The sequence below is a fragment of the Cyphomyrmex costatus genome, unplaced genomic scaffold, assembly GCF_001594065.2.
Source record: "Cyphomyrmex costatus isolate MS0001 unplaced genomic scaffold, Ccosl1.0 scaffold101, whole genome shotgun sequence".
Lineage (NCBI taxonomy): Eukaryota > Metazoa > Arthropoda > Insecta > Hymenoptera > Formicidae > Cyphomyrmex > Cyphomyrmex costatus.
The window spans coordinates 89,705-107,002 of NW_017274966.1; the positions used below are offsets into that span (position 1 = coordinate 89,705).

General features: G+C 37.5%; 1 protein-coding gene across 1 annotated transcript in view; it reads left to right on the forward strand.

The window, feature by feature from the left end:
- Positions 1-16,626, forward strand: part of ptc (protein patched) — a 43,480-nt gene extending 26,854 nt beyond the window's left edge. The window contains exons 3-12 of the mRNA XM_018537939.1: positions 3,578-3,767; positions 4,625-4,694; positions 7,663-7,760; positions 8,033-8,246; positions 12,133-12,540; positions 12,782-13,426; positions 13,667-14,866; positions 15,155-15,643; positions 15,765-15,888; positions 16,331-16,626. Coding sequence (XP_018393441.1) covers positions 3,578-3,767; positions 4,625-4,694; positions 7,663-7,760; positions 8,033-8,246; positions 12,133-12,540; positions 12,782-13,426; positions 13,667-14,866; positions 15,155-15,643; positions 15,765-15,888; positions 16,331-16,464 — 3,572 coding nt within the window. The 3' untranslated portion in view covers positions 16,465-16,626. The remainder of the gene's footprint in view (positions 1-3,577; positions 3,768-4,624; positions 4,695-7,662; positions 7,761-8,032; positions 8,247-12,132; positions 12,541-12,781; positions 13,427-13,666; positions 14,867-15,154; positions 15,644-15,764; positions 15,889-16,330) is intronic.
- The last annotated feature ends 672 nt before the right edge of the window (positions 16,627-17,298 follow it).

Below are 17,298 nucleotides of genomic sequence, written 5' to 3' on the forward strand. Positions count from 1 at the left end.
TCTCTCTCTCTCTCTCTCTCTTTGTCTCTCTTCCTCCGCTCCTTTCCTCTCCTCCGCTTTCCACCGTTAAGCCACGTTTCTTGCTTCGTAGAGCAGAGAGTAGTGTCTTTATTACGCTCAGTGTACCCGACCGCATTCTACAGGCCGACTCACAAACGCATAAGCTCGCTGTCATCGTCGCGGCAATTACATCATTACATGCAAGTTTCTTAGTGATCGAAAAAATAATCGGACTATCGGACGATGTCCACAGAGAAATTATAATGCACATTATGTTATTTGCTTTGTGCATAATCTTTCCTATTTGTTGAATGTAAAGAGACGTCTCGCTAAAAATTGAATTGAAAAAACGCAATTTTTGAAATAGCTATCATTGACTTAAAAAAATATAATTAACCTTTTCGAAGAAGAGTTTTACAATTTTTCTTTAAAAAGCTCCGAATTCTAAGACGATATTTAGAATAGAGCTTTAGAGAAAAATGATATTTCTATTGCACCAAGTTATTTATTTAATAATTTTTTGTAAAGAGAGATTAAGCCGGATTAAACAAAAAATCCGTTTTTTAGTATATTAATTTTTTTGGCAAGAGAGTACAATAGAATATTCGATCCCGGATGTAGAAGAAATAAAAGAAAATTTCATAATGTTGGTATTTATATATTTTCTTATATTTTCATCTTGAAGGTTACTATGTATTGTTGCTACTACTGTCTTCGACATCATTTTTTTAAATAAAGATTTTTTATTGTATCCTTTTTTCTTTTTATATAAGAATGTAATTTTATATCGAAAGAATTAATTATGTTTTATATAATTATCCATGTTTATAATATTATTTCATTTACATGTATATAAATAAATAAAATTATTTTTTAAATTTTCGATTTAAGTTTCCCTAATTTATTCGGATTCAAATCGATAAATGAAATTAAACTAAATTTTTTTAGCGCGTCAATTTAATACACGCGCTGTGTTTAATTTCCTTATAATTGGTTAGATGATAAAAAATACATTCCAAAGATAGTAGCGAATATCAGCTGTCAAATCATGCAGGTGTCGTGCGCGTGGACAAGATCTTCCCTTCTATTTAGTAAATTACGAAGTAATTAATCTCTACATTCCATCGGTCATTCTTTTCGCACAGAATGTAGGGAATAATTCGTTCTCGTTTCGTTATTCGCGCCGTCGTCCTTTCTGCGAGGCCGTTTGAGAACCACTTTCGCGCGGCGAGCTATACGGGTGGTCCACGGCGACCGCGTCGTGGCGGAACGAGCAAATACGCCGTCGGCATTTTTGACGGTGAAATCTGACTAGGTGGGATACCAGGATACCCCGCGCGCGCACAACGGCCATCATCCTCGTGTGCCCCTCGTCCATTACTACTGCTCGCCGTATATACGGTGTATGCTCCTTTAAATCGCAACGTGCATGCAGCGTTGTCCTCCGCAGAGACGGCTTCGAGCTTCTCATACCTCGATCGCTTCTTCAAATGACTTATAAAAAGCGAAGGATTCTCGCGCGAACTGCTCACACATGCGTGCGTACTTTCGAGGCAAAATCATTCATGCTCTCTTTTTCTTTTTCTTTATTTCTTTTTAAGATCGCTCCGAAATCTCTTCCTTAAGATCTTCCTTTTATTCGGAGAACGTTGGAGAACGACCGCGATGCCGCGACGTTGAACGAAAACACTTGGATGTTTCCCTCAGTCGAAGCCGCAACGCATTCTCTCCGCTCTCTGGAAGCCCTTCTCTCAAAGTTTCTCGATTATATTGTCAGAAAGAAAGAATTTCGACGGGCCCTTTGCATAAATAAATGTCTCCCGACGATAAATTGAACTGGACTTTTAACAGCATTAATTCAATGCAATCGGTCTATATAAAAAATTGAAATTTTTGTAATGATACCAACATTTCTATATATTTTTCTATAATTAGAGTACAAATTAAAAAAATATTATTTCTTATTTTGTAATAACTGTTGATCTAGATGATAAATCGTCGTTAATTTTTGTATTACGTTTAATTCTCTGAAGATAAAAATACGTACCAAAATAGTATATCGGCTGTAAAATTATGCAAAAGGCACGTGCGCGCGCGCATTTTTCTTTTTCTTCAGTAAATTATTTTATTTTCCAAAATTTCATTCGTTTATTTTTTCCATAGTTCTTTCTTAACTCGCGCTGTTAATTTTGATGATATCTGAATTATCAAAAAATTGTATGTTTTAATTAAACAATTATATTGTGTTCTGATTAAAATTTTATTATTCTAACCAAATATTGATAATTTATATATCAACAAAATTATATTTTCATATTAAACAGTTCTCTCAGTACATCGATTTTATGCTAAAATATTTGAACAAAAGCTGTCTGTAATCATTAGAAGGAAAACAAAACGGCTCGCTAACGCTAGCAGGGACGATCGGTGACAGCCAGATTGCGAATCGCCCTCTCTTGCCGCGTTTCGGTCCGCTATTTTCATGGCGGTTTCTGGGAATGTTTTATTGGTAGACTGCCAGGAATTTTTGTCAGTACAAAGACGCGTGTAGAACGGGTATGTTACAACACTGTCTCGGCCAATGTTTCTCTTCGGGGAACTGCGCTGATCACAAACATCGTCCGTTGGAAAGCTTACAAAGTTATACTGAAGGAACACCTGAAACTTGCGACTGTTCTCATGTTGATCTTCTCGTAAAGTCCAGCGAGTTTCAGCGACCATTATTCAAAACAATTTTATTTCGTATCATTCAGTAAGGAACTCGACGTAAAAATAATTATCGTTTTTTGCGCTAAAAATGACAATATAAGATAATTATTTTTTGTTGAATAATTATATATAGAATACTTTAGGATAAATTATACATATTTTCAAAATAATGAAAAATGATTTTAGATTACATTTAAAAATAATAGATATAAAAAAATTAGTGATCATTTAGCTATCATTTGGAATCGAAAGTACTTACTTGGATAATATTGTTTTTATTTGTGCTCTATTAGAAATATATGGAAAATTAATTACATACCTACATATATATATTATATAATGTGTATGTATAAAATAATGACAAAATTTAATTTTTTTATATAAGTATTTTAAATATTCAAAACATTTTATGCAACATTTATTTCTTCTAAATCTTTTTAACTAATCTCTGAATTGGAATGAAACTTTGTACAATATGTATAAATCATTTTTGTAAATGTTTCATTAATTTCAGTTTATAACAATATAAGTAATAACAATTAAAGTAGATAAATAATAAAGTGCCATTCAATAAAAGTACAAGTTATAAAAACACAGCTTCTCTACGTAGTTCATTTAAAGTTATACCTACATAAATATTAACATATTCATAAAAATGGATGCTATACATACTTAAATGAAAGAGGACAATAAAAATGCCTACGCAAAGCAACATTAATTATAGTTTCCTTCGATTTTTATCGTATATAGCAATCATTTTTTTAAGTAAGCTGCGGAATTATAATTTAATAAAAATTTACTTTATAGACATTGCGTATAAATATTCTCGAAACAGATGAATTAATTACTCGCTGACTTCTTTTTGCAGAAGGTGGAAGGTTACAAAAGGAGCTTACCTATGCATCGGAAGTTCTCGGCGAGGCAGCCGCCTCGACGCACCAGCTCATCATCCAGACGCCGAGGCATTCCGGGGCTAATATCCTTCACCCGGCCGCGCTCAGGGAACATTTGGCGGTTCTGGAGGCTGCGATGAATGTAGAGGTGCACCTGTTCGATATGTGAGTCCTTTTCTCCGCTTACTGCGTTTTCTTATTTGTATACGGAAAGGGAACGTCCGGCGTTTAATTCGAAAGCCGAATTAATTAGAGAGAGAGAGAGAGACTAGGCCGCTCGGCGGCATAATTAATCCCCTCGAGAAGAAGGATCGTGGCGTTTATACTGGGTGACTCGTTAACGGTGATACAAATCGCGAGAAAGGAGATTACACTCGAGAGAGAAAATTGGGAAGGTGGAATAACATTTTTTTGTATAAAATCTTTTTTTTCGAAAAAATTTCATTTAAGCATTGAAAAACCGATATAATGTTTGTTCTACGACGTTGCATTATGAATCGATGAATTTGTTTTAACAGTTGATATAAAAATATGGAGAATAAATGTATTCTATTATATTTAAAAGAAAATAAAGAAGATTTTTATATACTTCGTAAATAATTTATCCATTACAGAGCAAAATTTCAAATATTGCTTATTATATACTTTTGTAATACAGTTTGTTAAATTTTTTAGTAACTTATTTTTTTGTATACTTTTGATGATAATTTATGCCGTTATTATTTAAAGGTAACAATACATGTTAATCTTTCGACTAATTTTTCAATTTTTTTGGCAACTGATATCAGAAAAAATTTTTTTACATTTTCATTTTCTTGATATTGATCAATCATTCATTATCTATTGGTTTCTCTACTTTATTAAGCGTTTCAAGTATTAGAGTAATTTAGCGATTAGTTAATTTTCGCAAACACGTCGATAAATTAGGGTCTCGCTTAATTCACATGATTGATCTTGTCTCTAGTCTAAGAATGAAATGGCGCAAAGTCTCTCGTAGTCACGAATGCATGTGTCATTTGCAGCACGTGGAAGCTGAAGGACTTGTGTTACGCGCCGAGCATACCCAACTTCGACATGCACTACATCGACCAGGTAATGCGGCTAACATACATATATACAATATATATACATATATATACACGCACGTATACGCACTCGAGACGGATGCACGCACACGCGCACGTACAGCATGAATGGCGCGCGCGAGCACGTGTTTACGCACCGTCTCCCGGTCCCATTAGACCCCTAGTGAAGGCATCAATGCGCGCACGTGACACGTGCACGACGTGTCCGCGTAATAAGCTATCGATAGCCGTCGTTAGCGAAATATCACGCACGTCCGGCATCGAAATTTTCAAGCACGATAACACACATTCTTTATCAATCCCATTTTACAACCTCAGAAATGAAAACAAAATTATTTTAATTAACAATAATAATTTTTAATTAAATAATAAAAATATCCCCCGTTTATTTTCAAATATAAAAAACTAAATAACTATCCTTTGGTTCAATAATCTGTGCCGTACATCAAATTCGTTTGTGTTTAATTCATCGATATTTCGTTTGAAATTCTATCCTCTGTTTGCTGCTCGTTAATTTCTTTATAGAAATTATGCAATAGTCAGAAGATTAATCGACTCGCTTATGGATAAGCGAGTCTCGTTTTTTTCTCTTTAGCAAAAATATCATGTCAAAGATATTTAAATTATTTTATGACGACTCCATCGACGTCCGCATCGTCGAAGAGAGATGAATATGCGTGTACATCACTTCGCGCGTTACTAACGAGTGAACGCGTTAGAGAACGTGTGACGGTGGCTGAGGTATTTCGAGAGGAAAAACGCGCGTCTTGAGATCTCATCACGGACGCCAATCCCCGCTTCCGGGACATCATAAACGTGTTTCGCGCGAGGGACTGCTTTTTTTATGCGCCATCAAAACTTATGCTTGGCCATGAATCTGGTTCCTCTCTTCTTCTCCTCTCTCCTTCGCTTTCTCTCTTAACGTTACATAATATGCACAATTCTATTATCGTTCAATTTTAATCAGAAGCAGAAAGTATTATCAAGTACAATAATATAAACATGAGCAAAGGGTATAATAGTCTACAGTGCGAGAGCCATTAAGTTGAAATATTCATCAATAATAAGGATCTCGTTTTCTCGTTTTTTATGATGGCTCCATCAATATCCGCATCGTCGAAGAGATATCGGCGTATAATGTACGGCACATGTTAAACCCGGAAATAATTATTTAGTTTTTTCTTGCGTAAACGCGATCACCTGGTGTGATTTTTACATTCCAATTAAAAATTACTATTAACATAGAGAATAACATTTTTTTTTAAGTAGCCACTCAGTTGCTCTCAAGACGTTGGTATCAAGATTGTTCCGAGATTTAAGGAAATACTTGACAGTTTGCTACTTTTGCTAACAATAGCAAGAAATGAGAGCGAGCGAGCGAGAAGGATATTCTCCGTAAAGGGCGGTAAACAAAATCCGATCCGACTAATATCCGACTCCGACATTAACGATCGTCATACGGTTTTTCTGGGTACTAGGCCATTACGAGGGCCCACCTCTGGGTTCCAGGAAACTCGAATAGGGCGGTCCGCGCACCACGTTCTTTCGTAACCCTCGCGCGTCTTGCATCCGACGGTGGGATGGATATAAGATCATCTTAGATTACACCCTGTACAATGTCTAAGCGCTGTTTAAACGGAGCTTGATGCTTGGTCGCCGTCGCGTCTCCTGAATGACACTCGAAAAGCGGTTTCAAACACGTAATTTGCATTCGTTAAGGTGGGCTACTTGCATTCGCCGCTCGAGAATTAATATTTGTCCAGTTAATTCCATGCTTCCGATTTCCGGAGTGTTTCATTACACTGAAATTAGGCTGGACTGAATCACAGTTTGCATCTGGTATCTCTAATTTGTTCGCGAATTATATTAATAATGTCACGATTAAGATAGCTATAAAACTGCACTTTCTGCTCGACCAATTTTACCGCCAATTTGCTGTTTAGGTATAATATTAGCAGATTCTGTTTGGTTTCTGCTGCTAGTCTGCCAACATTCTGTTGACATTTTTCTTAGTTTAAAGTACATGCAAAATATTGCAATATTATTTTTTTTAATGTAATAAATCTACACGTAAATGTGCCTTGAATGTATACTTATTGCATAACTAAAATAAATTAATACAAATTTCTCTGAATTAAGAATTAAAAATTGCTTGCCAATTTAATTTGTGATATTGCGTAAACAGCTTCAGTTTAGAACTATATATTTGAGGATTAACTAATATTTGTCCTACAGTTTGCTTGAACTATACTCAACAATAAGATTCAAACAAAAATATGATCATGGGCATCAAATGTCTTTAATCGAATATGATTTTCTTCGCTTATTTGTGTTGAAAATTTCTCGGTTGATTTTTACTTATTAAAAATCGGAAAGTTTTCTTGTTGCGAGTAGCAATAATATGTATAATGAGAATGATAGTAATAATGAGATGCAATAACAATCCGAGCCATTTCAGACATGATTTTTATTTACGTTGGATTATGTTTGTTGATCAAATAAATCAAAATATAAATTTGCAACAGTGTGCAATAGAGAGATTTATGCTATGCGTCTCCTCTTTTTTTGAGATGCAAATCTTCCTATGCCTATGCAATTGCGTGCGGACGTGTACGCATCGTATCGGTTGCATACGCACGGGGCAAGGTTGCGAAGAGCTCGGGACGAGAGAACGAGCAATTAACGTTGAATAATGACGCCGGCGTCCCGCTGCGGTATGCGGCATCATGTTAGGTGTGGTTCAAGCCGCGCGTTCCACGCCAAAACGATCACTTTTCGGAGCAGAAGAAATAACTTTCCGAATTTTAATCACCTCAAAATCTGTTACACTACAGAAAATTCTAATCAACGTTTATAAATGCGTCTACGTGCGTTTTTGTTGCCGAAAACTAAATATCTGTCTGTTATAAAAAAAATGAAGCCAATTAACGATGATATTTTAATTATGAAAAAATGTATTTACTTGTTATTCGTAGATCTTCGAAAGTATTATTCCTTGCGCCATCATCACACCACTCGATTGTTTTTGGGAGGGTAGTAAACTCTTGGGTCCAGAGTTTCCTGTTCATGTACCGTAAGTATTGTCAATTTTTCTACGATTTGTAAGCGACGACAAAGAGATGTTTATATAAATTTATTTAACGTTAATCGGCATTTAAATTATTACAATTTGTTTATATTAAACAACTATAAGATTAACTGTATAGCATATAAATGTTTACGGTAATTTTGGTTGAATTTTGCAATCTGTTATGAATCTTATCGAATTTTATTATAAATTTTAAATTGCTTTGGTAAATAGAAATAAATTAGTTAAATGAAATCATTTTGATTTTGGTTAAACAGTGGTCTGAAGAGCAACAAGCGCGTCAAGTGGACGAATCTGAATCCCTCCACATTGTTGGATGAGATAAAGGGTTTGCTGGTCTCATTTCCCTTTAAAACACTCGAGGATTACATGAAGAGAGCCGGAATAACGAACGGTTATCAGAGCAAGCCTTGTCTGAATCCAGCGGATTCAGAATGCCCGGAAACCGCACCTAACAAACAATCTCAACAGGTAAAATCCGTTAACACGATTCGCTCGAATTAAACCGTTAATTCCATTAAAATCATTGAGGAGTAAAAGACAAATAATATTAAAGTATTCTCTCTTCAACAAAGATCTTTCAAATTTAGATGGAACTTAATTTTTAAAGAACAGATTAATTATTTGAAATCTTACAGCTTATTCTTGAAAGAAAGATTTCATATCATTGCATTTCTTGCTTCAAAATATGACATTTATGTAAGTGCAAATATTTTTAGGGATTTCAAGCAATGCGAGCAAACTGAAAGTTATAACCCCCTATCAAACTAAAGAAAAATTAAGATTATACGATTGAATTTGGAAGCTAAGATCTAAAAGAGAAAGAAAATTAAATATCAAGCTTTAGTAAATTTCGCTTCGATTGGTTAAATTTCAATGCAATATTTCACTCTTTATCTGTAGTTTTATAGGCAATTTGCGGCGTAAGAAGTGTGATAACTGAATACGTGCTTTGACTGAAAGTAGATTTCGGAAACGGGACGAGAGAGTATGGGATGGGAATCCGCGATAGAGTCGCGGTCTGTAATTCGACGAATCGCATACTCGTGTGCATTTGCGTTGGACGAAAAAAGAAGACGCTGTGCGACACGATAATATAAAGACTGTCAGCGATGAAACATTCGTCCGTGCGCCGCATCGAGAATAACAAGCGATCGTTTGAAATTCTCTACCGGATACGATGGCCGGTTGTGGGCACGTACGTATATACGCGAACCGCTGGCTGCTTTGATGTCCAGCCCGCGGAATGACGGCGATGAATATTTAACCGCGCGTCTCTCCATACGATTGAAATCGAGTTTCTTTAGTGCGCACGATCACGAAAGACTTTTAGTTAACGGGCGCGTTCCTGTTCTCATTACGACAGTTTTAATTTAGATTATCTCGCTCGTTTGCTACAACAACTAAAATAATGGTTTATGTTAATCGTTCATCTGTCGGTTGTTCGATTTTTAATCGTACGGAGATGAATTTTAACAAATGTTAATGGATCGATTAAAACGACGGGCAGAAATCGGTCTTCCGATCGTGCGGTTTTTTACTTGGGAAACGAAAAGGGGGGCCAAAACTCGTCGTTCTCGGACTTCTCGGTAATTAAAAGACGCGTCTCGCGTTGCGATGAATCCGCGCGGGCAAGTCGGCGCGTCCGTCGCAAGATAAGAAGATGGATCGGCAGAGGGATGGCCGGGGCGGCACGGCGGCGGGACGCCGGCGGGGGCTCTGCGGGTCTGAATGAAAGGACGGATCCCTGCGCGAAAACGGTCGATGAGTATGCGAGTCGCGTGGGCCGCGGCGCGGCGTGGCGGCCTATTAAAATAATAAAATCGAGTGACGTGCGTCATTATTGCGCTACGCCGGTGGTCGCGCGGCGGAGCATGCCCGGCCCGACCGAGCCCCGCATCGCATTACGCGCCCGTCATTTCGGTGTCATTAACATACGCGCGGCCGGCGTGCTCTGACACGTGCACAACGTGAATCGCATCGCGCGCGCACATTAGCATCAACGAAGATCTCTCTCTCTCTCTCTCTCCCCTCTCTTCATCTTAATCTGAATTTCTCCTTATCTTTCTCTTCCTCTTTCTCTCTTTCTTTTTGCTTTCTCTCTCTCTCTCTCTCTCTCTCTCTCTCTCTCTCATACACACACCTATTTCTATTTTCATAACGGGTACGAGCGCTCTCGTACTTAAAGTAATTGCACTTAATGGCCACGCGGCGCGGCCGCGCGGCATGCATGCGCTTCGGAATATTTCGAGTGTAGCTGCAGGCGTGGCACGTTGATCGGGTGTTTAAGTCAAGAACCGGCATCGCGTGTTCCGCACATATGCACGGGGTGTCCCGAAGAGTCGCGCTCACGACCGGCTCAACGTCATGACGCAAATACGCGTGTTTTTTCCCTTATTAATTCAACGTAATTAACCGCCGTCATTCTTGAGTCACGGCATAAGTAATAAATTCGTGGAAATAATACACATTTTTTACTTTGTTTATCGATGACAATTCGTATGACGAGGCCTGCAATGAACGCGCGTGAACGTAATACACTCTGAAAAACCAAATAAGTTTGAAATTGCGAAAACCATCGAGATCTGATCTCGAATTGCCTCTATTTTATGTGCTTCATTTATGCACGACTCTCACATAATTGGAAAATTATTTTTCTTATTTACTTAAAGAATTTGAACCGTTGTTGAAAATACTTTATTTCCTTTGAAATAAATTCGGGATAATTTTAATTCGAATTCGTTTCATTTTCGAATAAAAAATTTGATTTAATTTGTTTTCGAACAGGTTATCAAAGAATCGATTTGATTCACGAATGCTTAATTCGCACACCTCTAGTTAACACCAACATAGTAAGAAATACTAAGAATTATAGAGACATCGTCTATGATGTTAAATTCATATCGTTATTTTTTTTAGAGTGCATAATTATGAAATGTGAGTGTAACTTGTATCCACGTTGAGCTATTTTTCTCTCGCACGCATACCAACGCCGGAAGACGGCGGAACGTGTCGCGAGCACGAGTAAAAAGCATGAAAAGCGTGCTAGTAACTCGACTACATTCTACACGCTTCTTCGTGGAATTACATAATGCCGGTGTGAGGTAACCGATTTCAATCACACGTGCGATCGAGAACGAGGCTTTATTTGGTATGCCTTTTCTATGAACCTCGTCGTACACTTCCTCGATGCAGCGGCACTTCATAATGACGTGCTTTTAACTCAATTAGGACGACTGTCTATAGTCATTCTAACTTCACCCGATTGCATTTCAAAAATGATGCCTTTCTCTTTAATCTTTTAATCCTCTATTTTTTATCTTATCTTTTACGATTTTTTTTTTACAAAATACTTTTTTAGCAGCTTACAGTGTCTTAAGTCTTATATTAAATGTTTAGTTAGATCTGACTTGAGATTAATCAAGATTAAGGATTATAATTTTTTATTTGTTTCTGTAAAGTTTCAAACTTTTTCGAAGAAAGTCTTTCGTTTACTTATCGCGTATAATGTAAAAGCTTCGATATTTTTGTAAAGGAAAAATTGATTTGAGATCGATCAAAGAATCCATAGGGTTCGAAGGAAACGATGAACGACAGCGTTCTTTTTTTATACGCGCGGAAATGAAAGGAAAGTCTTGCTCGAGATATGTCCAGCTACAGTAATAATTCCATCGTTTTGAGATTCTATTCTTCGTGCCGCGTTGTGGCGGACGCTCATCTGTTCTGGTATGATATAAAGGACAGTGGACAAGGCAGCTTGATCGTCTAAAGTCACGGCTGGTATGCCCTTTTATAGGACTCTATAAAGTCTCTCGGTGTGGGGTCCACGACACCCCCGGTTACTCTATAAGAAAGAACGTCGCTCGAACCCCCTGTAATAATTCTTTGCCATAGGAATTCCTGGCGTGACTTGACACGGTTCTGCCTTCGGTCACGCTTGAGAAATTCATAGATGAAAAACAAAATGTTGCGGAAGGGCTTGAGGTGGCAGATAGGAAAAGAAACACCTTTCTAATCCCTTGCGCTTGAAACAGTTGCCGCTTATAAAAAAATCACAGAAATTAATCTGATTTTTAATTATTATTTTCATTTACATTTATTATTATCATCGTGAAATTCAATTAATGATCCAAAATATCATTGCTTTGTACAAAATTGGCAAGAATCAATTATTTTACATTTCTATAAGTTTTCTGATCAAATGGAGTTTTATATATTTTCACAAAATGATTATATGTGGATAATCATCTTCAAGTCCCTTTGGTCCCTTTTCGTTTAATTACATTAAAAAATTTTAATTTTGCTCAGAGCAGCTTTCCATTTTACTAATTTCTCAATTCTTCATTTTTTATATTAGGTACCTGATGTAGGAGTCGAACTGTCAGGTGGTTGCTATGGATTCGCAGCCAAATACATGCACTGGCCGGAGGAGCTGGTGGTCGGCGGTGCCAAGCATAACAAGACGGGTCATTTGACTCGCGCGGCCGCGCTGCAGACTGTGGTGCAGCTGATGGGCGAACGCGAGCTGTACGATTTCTTGGTGAATACTTATAGGGTCCACCACATCGATTGGACGCAGGAGAAAGCGGCTAAAGTTCTAGAGACTTGGCAAAGAGTATTCAGCAATGAAGTGAAGAAGTTGATGGAGGTCAACGGATCAGCACCGTACAATCTGTACGCTTTCAGTACGACAACCATGAATGACATCCTTGGGAAATACAGCGAGGTGTCCGTAATGAAGATCGCTATTGGTTGCGTGCTTATGGTTAGAAATAATTTTATTATATGTAATTGAAGAATCTCTTAATGTAACAATAACGGAGAATAAACTCTTTTTTTCCTATTACTTTACGTCAAAGTTCATTTTCTCCGTTTTTAAAATGTGGGTTAACCCACTGTTGCAATAAGCTTTTTAATTGTTATGATATTGTAAAGTTTAAAGATATTGAAAATGTTTTCATTTTACTTACCTATTTACTGATCCAATTTCTGTTTTATTTTTTTAGTTGCTGTATGCTGGTGTAGCTCTCTTTCGTTGGAAAGATCCAGTGCGTTCACAGTCCGGGGTAGGAATGGCTGGCGTAATGTTAATTTGCGCCACAGTAGCTGCAGGATTGGGTTTCTGTGCTCTTTTGGGGATCCCGTTTAATGCCACCACGACGCAAATAGTGCCATTTCTTGCCCTCGGTTTGGGCGTACATGATATGTTCCTGTTAACGCATACATATGCCGAACTGTCCGTAAACGAAGTGCCCAGCAGTGAGCAAACGGGAGTCGTTCTCAAGCGAACTGGCCTGTCGGTACTGTTGACAGGTCTGACCAATGTTATTGCCTTCTTCGCAGCCTCGATAATCCCGATCCCGGCTCTCCGAACGTTCTGTATGCAAGCCGGTATTGTGCTGCTGTTCAATTTGGCTGCCATGCTGCTGATATTTCCTGCGATGGTCAGTCTAGATCTGCGACGTAGACGTTCCGGTAGGAAGGATATTCTCTGCTGCTGTTTACCGGCGTCACCCAATTTTGGAAAGAATAGATACTCTGTAAAGACCAATGGCACGGCCAAGCAAACGGTCACCAGGGCGATACCACCTGAGAGACGAGAAACCTGTACGCAGATTTTAACTCCGCAGAATACACAGAACGAATCTTGGGTATGAAACGATGTACATATATGCATATATATCGCACATATATTGGAGATTTTATTTAAGGTTATATTATGAAATATCATATTTTAATGTTCATTGTATTAGAGATTGAAGAAATTTACTTTGATAAATGATTGCTTGATTATAATAAGATTTGAAAAATCAATGACAATTGCTTTCTATGTATTTACACAAGTTGAAATTAACACAGAATCATCTACAAGTATCCTATTCGTATTGCAGATAGGTGGAAATGTCATCGACGCGGAACTGGATAAACAGTGCACTGAAGAAGACGCGCTGACCGGCTGTTCACAAGATGATTGTTTGAGCTTTTCTCTGACGCAGCTTGCGTCTCGACATTACGCACCCTTCATCAGTCGAACGGCTACTAAAGTGTTTGGCGTGATAATCCTGGTCGCTGTACTAGTTGGTAGCATATGGGAGGCGATATCCTTACGTGATGGCCTGGATCTGACTGATTTAGTGCCGCAGAATTCGAATGAGCATGCATTCCTGTCTGCCCAAGCAAAGTATTTCGGTTTCTACAACATGTACGCAGTCACTGGTCGAGATTTCGAATACCCGAATAATCAACTATTGTTGTACGAGTATCATGACAGTTTTATGCGTATCAAGAACGTCATAAAGAATGACAATGGTGGTTTACCTGAATTCTGGCTTAGCTTGTTCCGCGAATGGCTAAAGGGTTTACAGGCGGCATTTGACAAAGACTATGAAAACGGCTGCATCACTCAGGAGAGATGGTTCCCGAATGCGAGCGACGAAGCAATCCTAGCGTATAAATTACTCGTGCAGACCGGTCATGTGGACAATCCAATCGATAAAACGTTGATTACTACTTTACGATTGGTTGACGCGAATGGTATCATCAATCCACGTGCTTTCTACAACTACTTGAGTGCATGGGCGTCCAACGATGCACTTGCTTACGGTGCTTCGCAAGCAAATCTGAGGCCTGAACCGCGTCAGTGGATTTACATTAATGACCATGAGCTCAAGATTCCTAAGAGTATGCCGCTCACGTATGCACAGATGCCGTTTTATTTGCACAGGCTCACGAATACGCAAGATATCACAGAATTGATCAGTAGCGTCCGGGAACTGTGCAAAAAATTTGAAGAACGCGGTTTGCCGAATTTTCCGTCCGGCATATTGTTCCTTTTTTGGGAACAATATATGAATTTGAGATCCTCCATGTGTATCGCTCTTGTGGCTGCATTGGGTGTAAGCATCTTAGTGGTTGGATTCCTATTATTGAATATATGGGCTGCTGTGTTGGTTGGTTTCTTTCTTCTCGTTGTTATTGCTGAACTACTAGGCGTTATGAGTCTGTTCAACATCAAGTTGAGCGCAGTACCTGCTGTACTATTAGTGGTTAGTGTGGGCATAGCTGTCCATTTCACGGTACACATCTGCCTGGTAAGTAATTTGAGAAACTTCTTCATTAGTGTATTTCTTAGTTTTTAGTTGGTTTAAGCGTATTAGATTTATAATGTCAAAATAAAAAAACTTTTTTTAGAATTAAAAGAGATTGAACGTTTTAATTTTATTGTGATTGTTATTTTATCAACTGTTATTTCATCCATTGTTAGTGATATTATCGATACATTTATACGTCAACATTTCTTTTAATTGATTTTTCTCTATTTACTTTTTATTTTGTATATGTCGTGTCTTTGTTAGCACAAATGTGTGATTCTGTTTCAGAGTTTTGTCACCAGTGTTGGAAGCAGAAATCGCAGGATGCGTTTAGCTCTGGAACATATGTTTGCTCCGGTTGTCCATAGTGCGTTCACTACGCTACTCGCCGTGGTGATGCTCGCTTTCTCGGAGTTCAATTTCATAGTCAATTATTTTTTCCTTGTATTACTCAGTGTGATCGGTATCAGTCTTGTGAATGGCATCTTTTTCTTTCCTATTCTATTGTCCCTTATCGGTCCGAAAGCGGAAGTAATTCCGAACGATCATCCGGATCGTATATCCACGCCGACGCCACCATCGTCGCCCGTTGTGAGAAGATCCAAGCCACCCACACCACCGAGGAGATCTCACAAAATCGATAATGCTCGGCTGCATGCCGAACCATCGCTCACAACTATCAGCGAGGAACCCAACTCGTGGCACAGCACGCAGGAGTCCTGTATTATTGTCCAACCTGAACTTAAAGTGGAGACCACGTCCACATGTGGTAATCAGGTGCGTTGAGATTTGCGATCGATTGATTGTTGATCAGCATGAGAGCGTAACTTTCTCCAATAAATTTTTCACACTTCTTCGAGCATGACTAACGGGCGTGTTCTTTCATTTTGACTAACAGAATTGTAGCGGATCGGATACGAGTGGGTCTAGTCGAACGTCGCCGGTTCCGCCCACATCACACATCACCACTAAGGTCACCGCAACGGCAAACATCAAGGTTGAAGTTCATACACCGTTAACTAGTGAGTACTTAAAAGCTACCTCAAAATATTGCCCTAATGTTGTTTGATACTTTAAACTAATAAACGCTGTTTAACTAACGCATGCCGCTGTAATTAAAAATATCATTACACTTATATATGCTAAAAATATTTGCTTTTGAATTATTTTAGTATCTTTTTTTTTTTGAGAGAGATTATAAATTATGATAATTTTTTAAATAAAATCTTATTTTGAAAATTAGAGTAAAATTATATTAATGAAATTTGTATACATTGTTTCAAAACTTGAAAAGAATTCATAAAACATGTATATCTTTTTTAATTTTCTGTGCAAATATCGTTATTTTCATATATGCTACATCTTTACTTATTTATAATTCCTATTTTATTTTATTATTGCATTTTTTCAAATCGATATAAGGAACAATTATAATAAATATATTTATTTTTATGAAAATTATAGGTGGAATGGATCGTAGTGAAAAATGCCGGCACTCGGGCAGCAATAATCGAAGGAGCTCGCGCTGCAATACGAACGTTAATGCTGGGGAGTCTTCCGGTTCCGAGCCAGATTCAGACTCTAACGCAAAACACTAATAACAAGTACCGGGGGGACCGGCAGCTACTGCTCAAGTACCACGTAAAGCGGGAAAACACAGAAGGCTGATTAGGATAGATTAATAGTTTTCCATTACCTCTCTCTCTTTCTATTTTCCTCTCTTTCTTTTCTCCTCGTCCTTACTTAGCTCTCTATTTTTCTGTTCCAGACTTTATTCTCCTTCAAGTGAGTAATGCAACGTACATAGTTGTTTTACTCAGACTTTAAAGACAGAAGTATTATAATACAAACCGCAACTTTATAGTATATATATGAATATTTTCGTAAACAATTTTGTTGCATGTTTAATTTTCTGTGTTTTTACAATGAATTTTTTAAAGTTCTGAATAGACTTTCTCCATAAGAACCAACATTGTATTTACTTATTAGAATTTGTTATTACCAGCAAATTTTATATTTACATTTTATGCGTATATTAATGCGTGAATTATTATAAGATTTTAAATAAATTGTTAAATTTCTTAATGAAGAAAAATTTTAACCGGAATGATGTAAAAGATGTTATTCTGAATATTTCAACAGTGTAATATTACCAAGGATAATAATGCGTACAATTTACTAAAAATCAATGTATTAGATTATTTTAGATAAATATTATCTGAAATATATATATTTTAGATAAATTTATTTAATTAATGATCTTGCGGCGTGACAAGAATAGTTCGTGTCATGTACTACTGGCAAACACATAAGAACATTATATGATTCGTACTCTTTTGAGAACGAGGGAAGACAATACTCTTTTGCCAGTATGCCTTTGTTTATCACAGACTGACACTAATATCTGTGTCAATAAGCGTATTCGTAATATT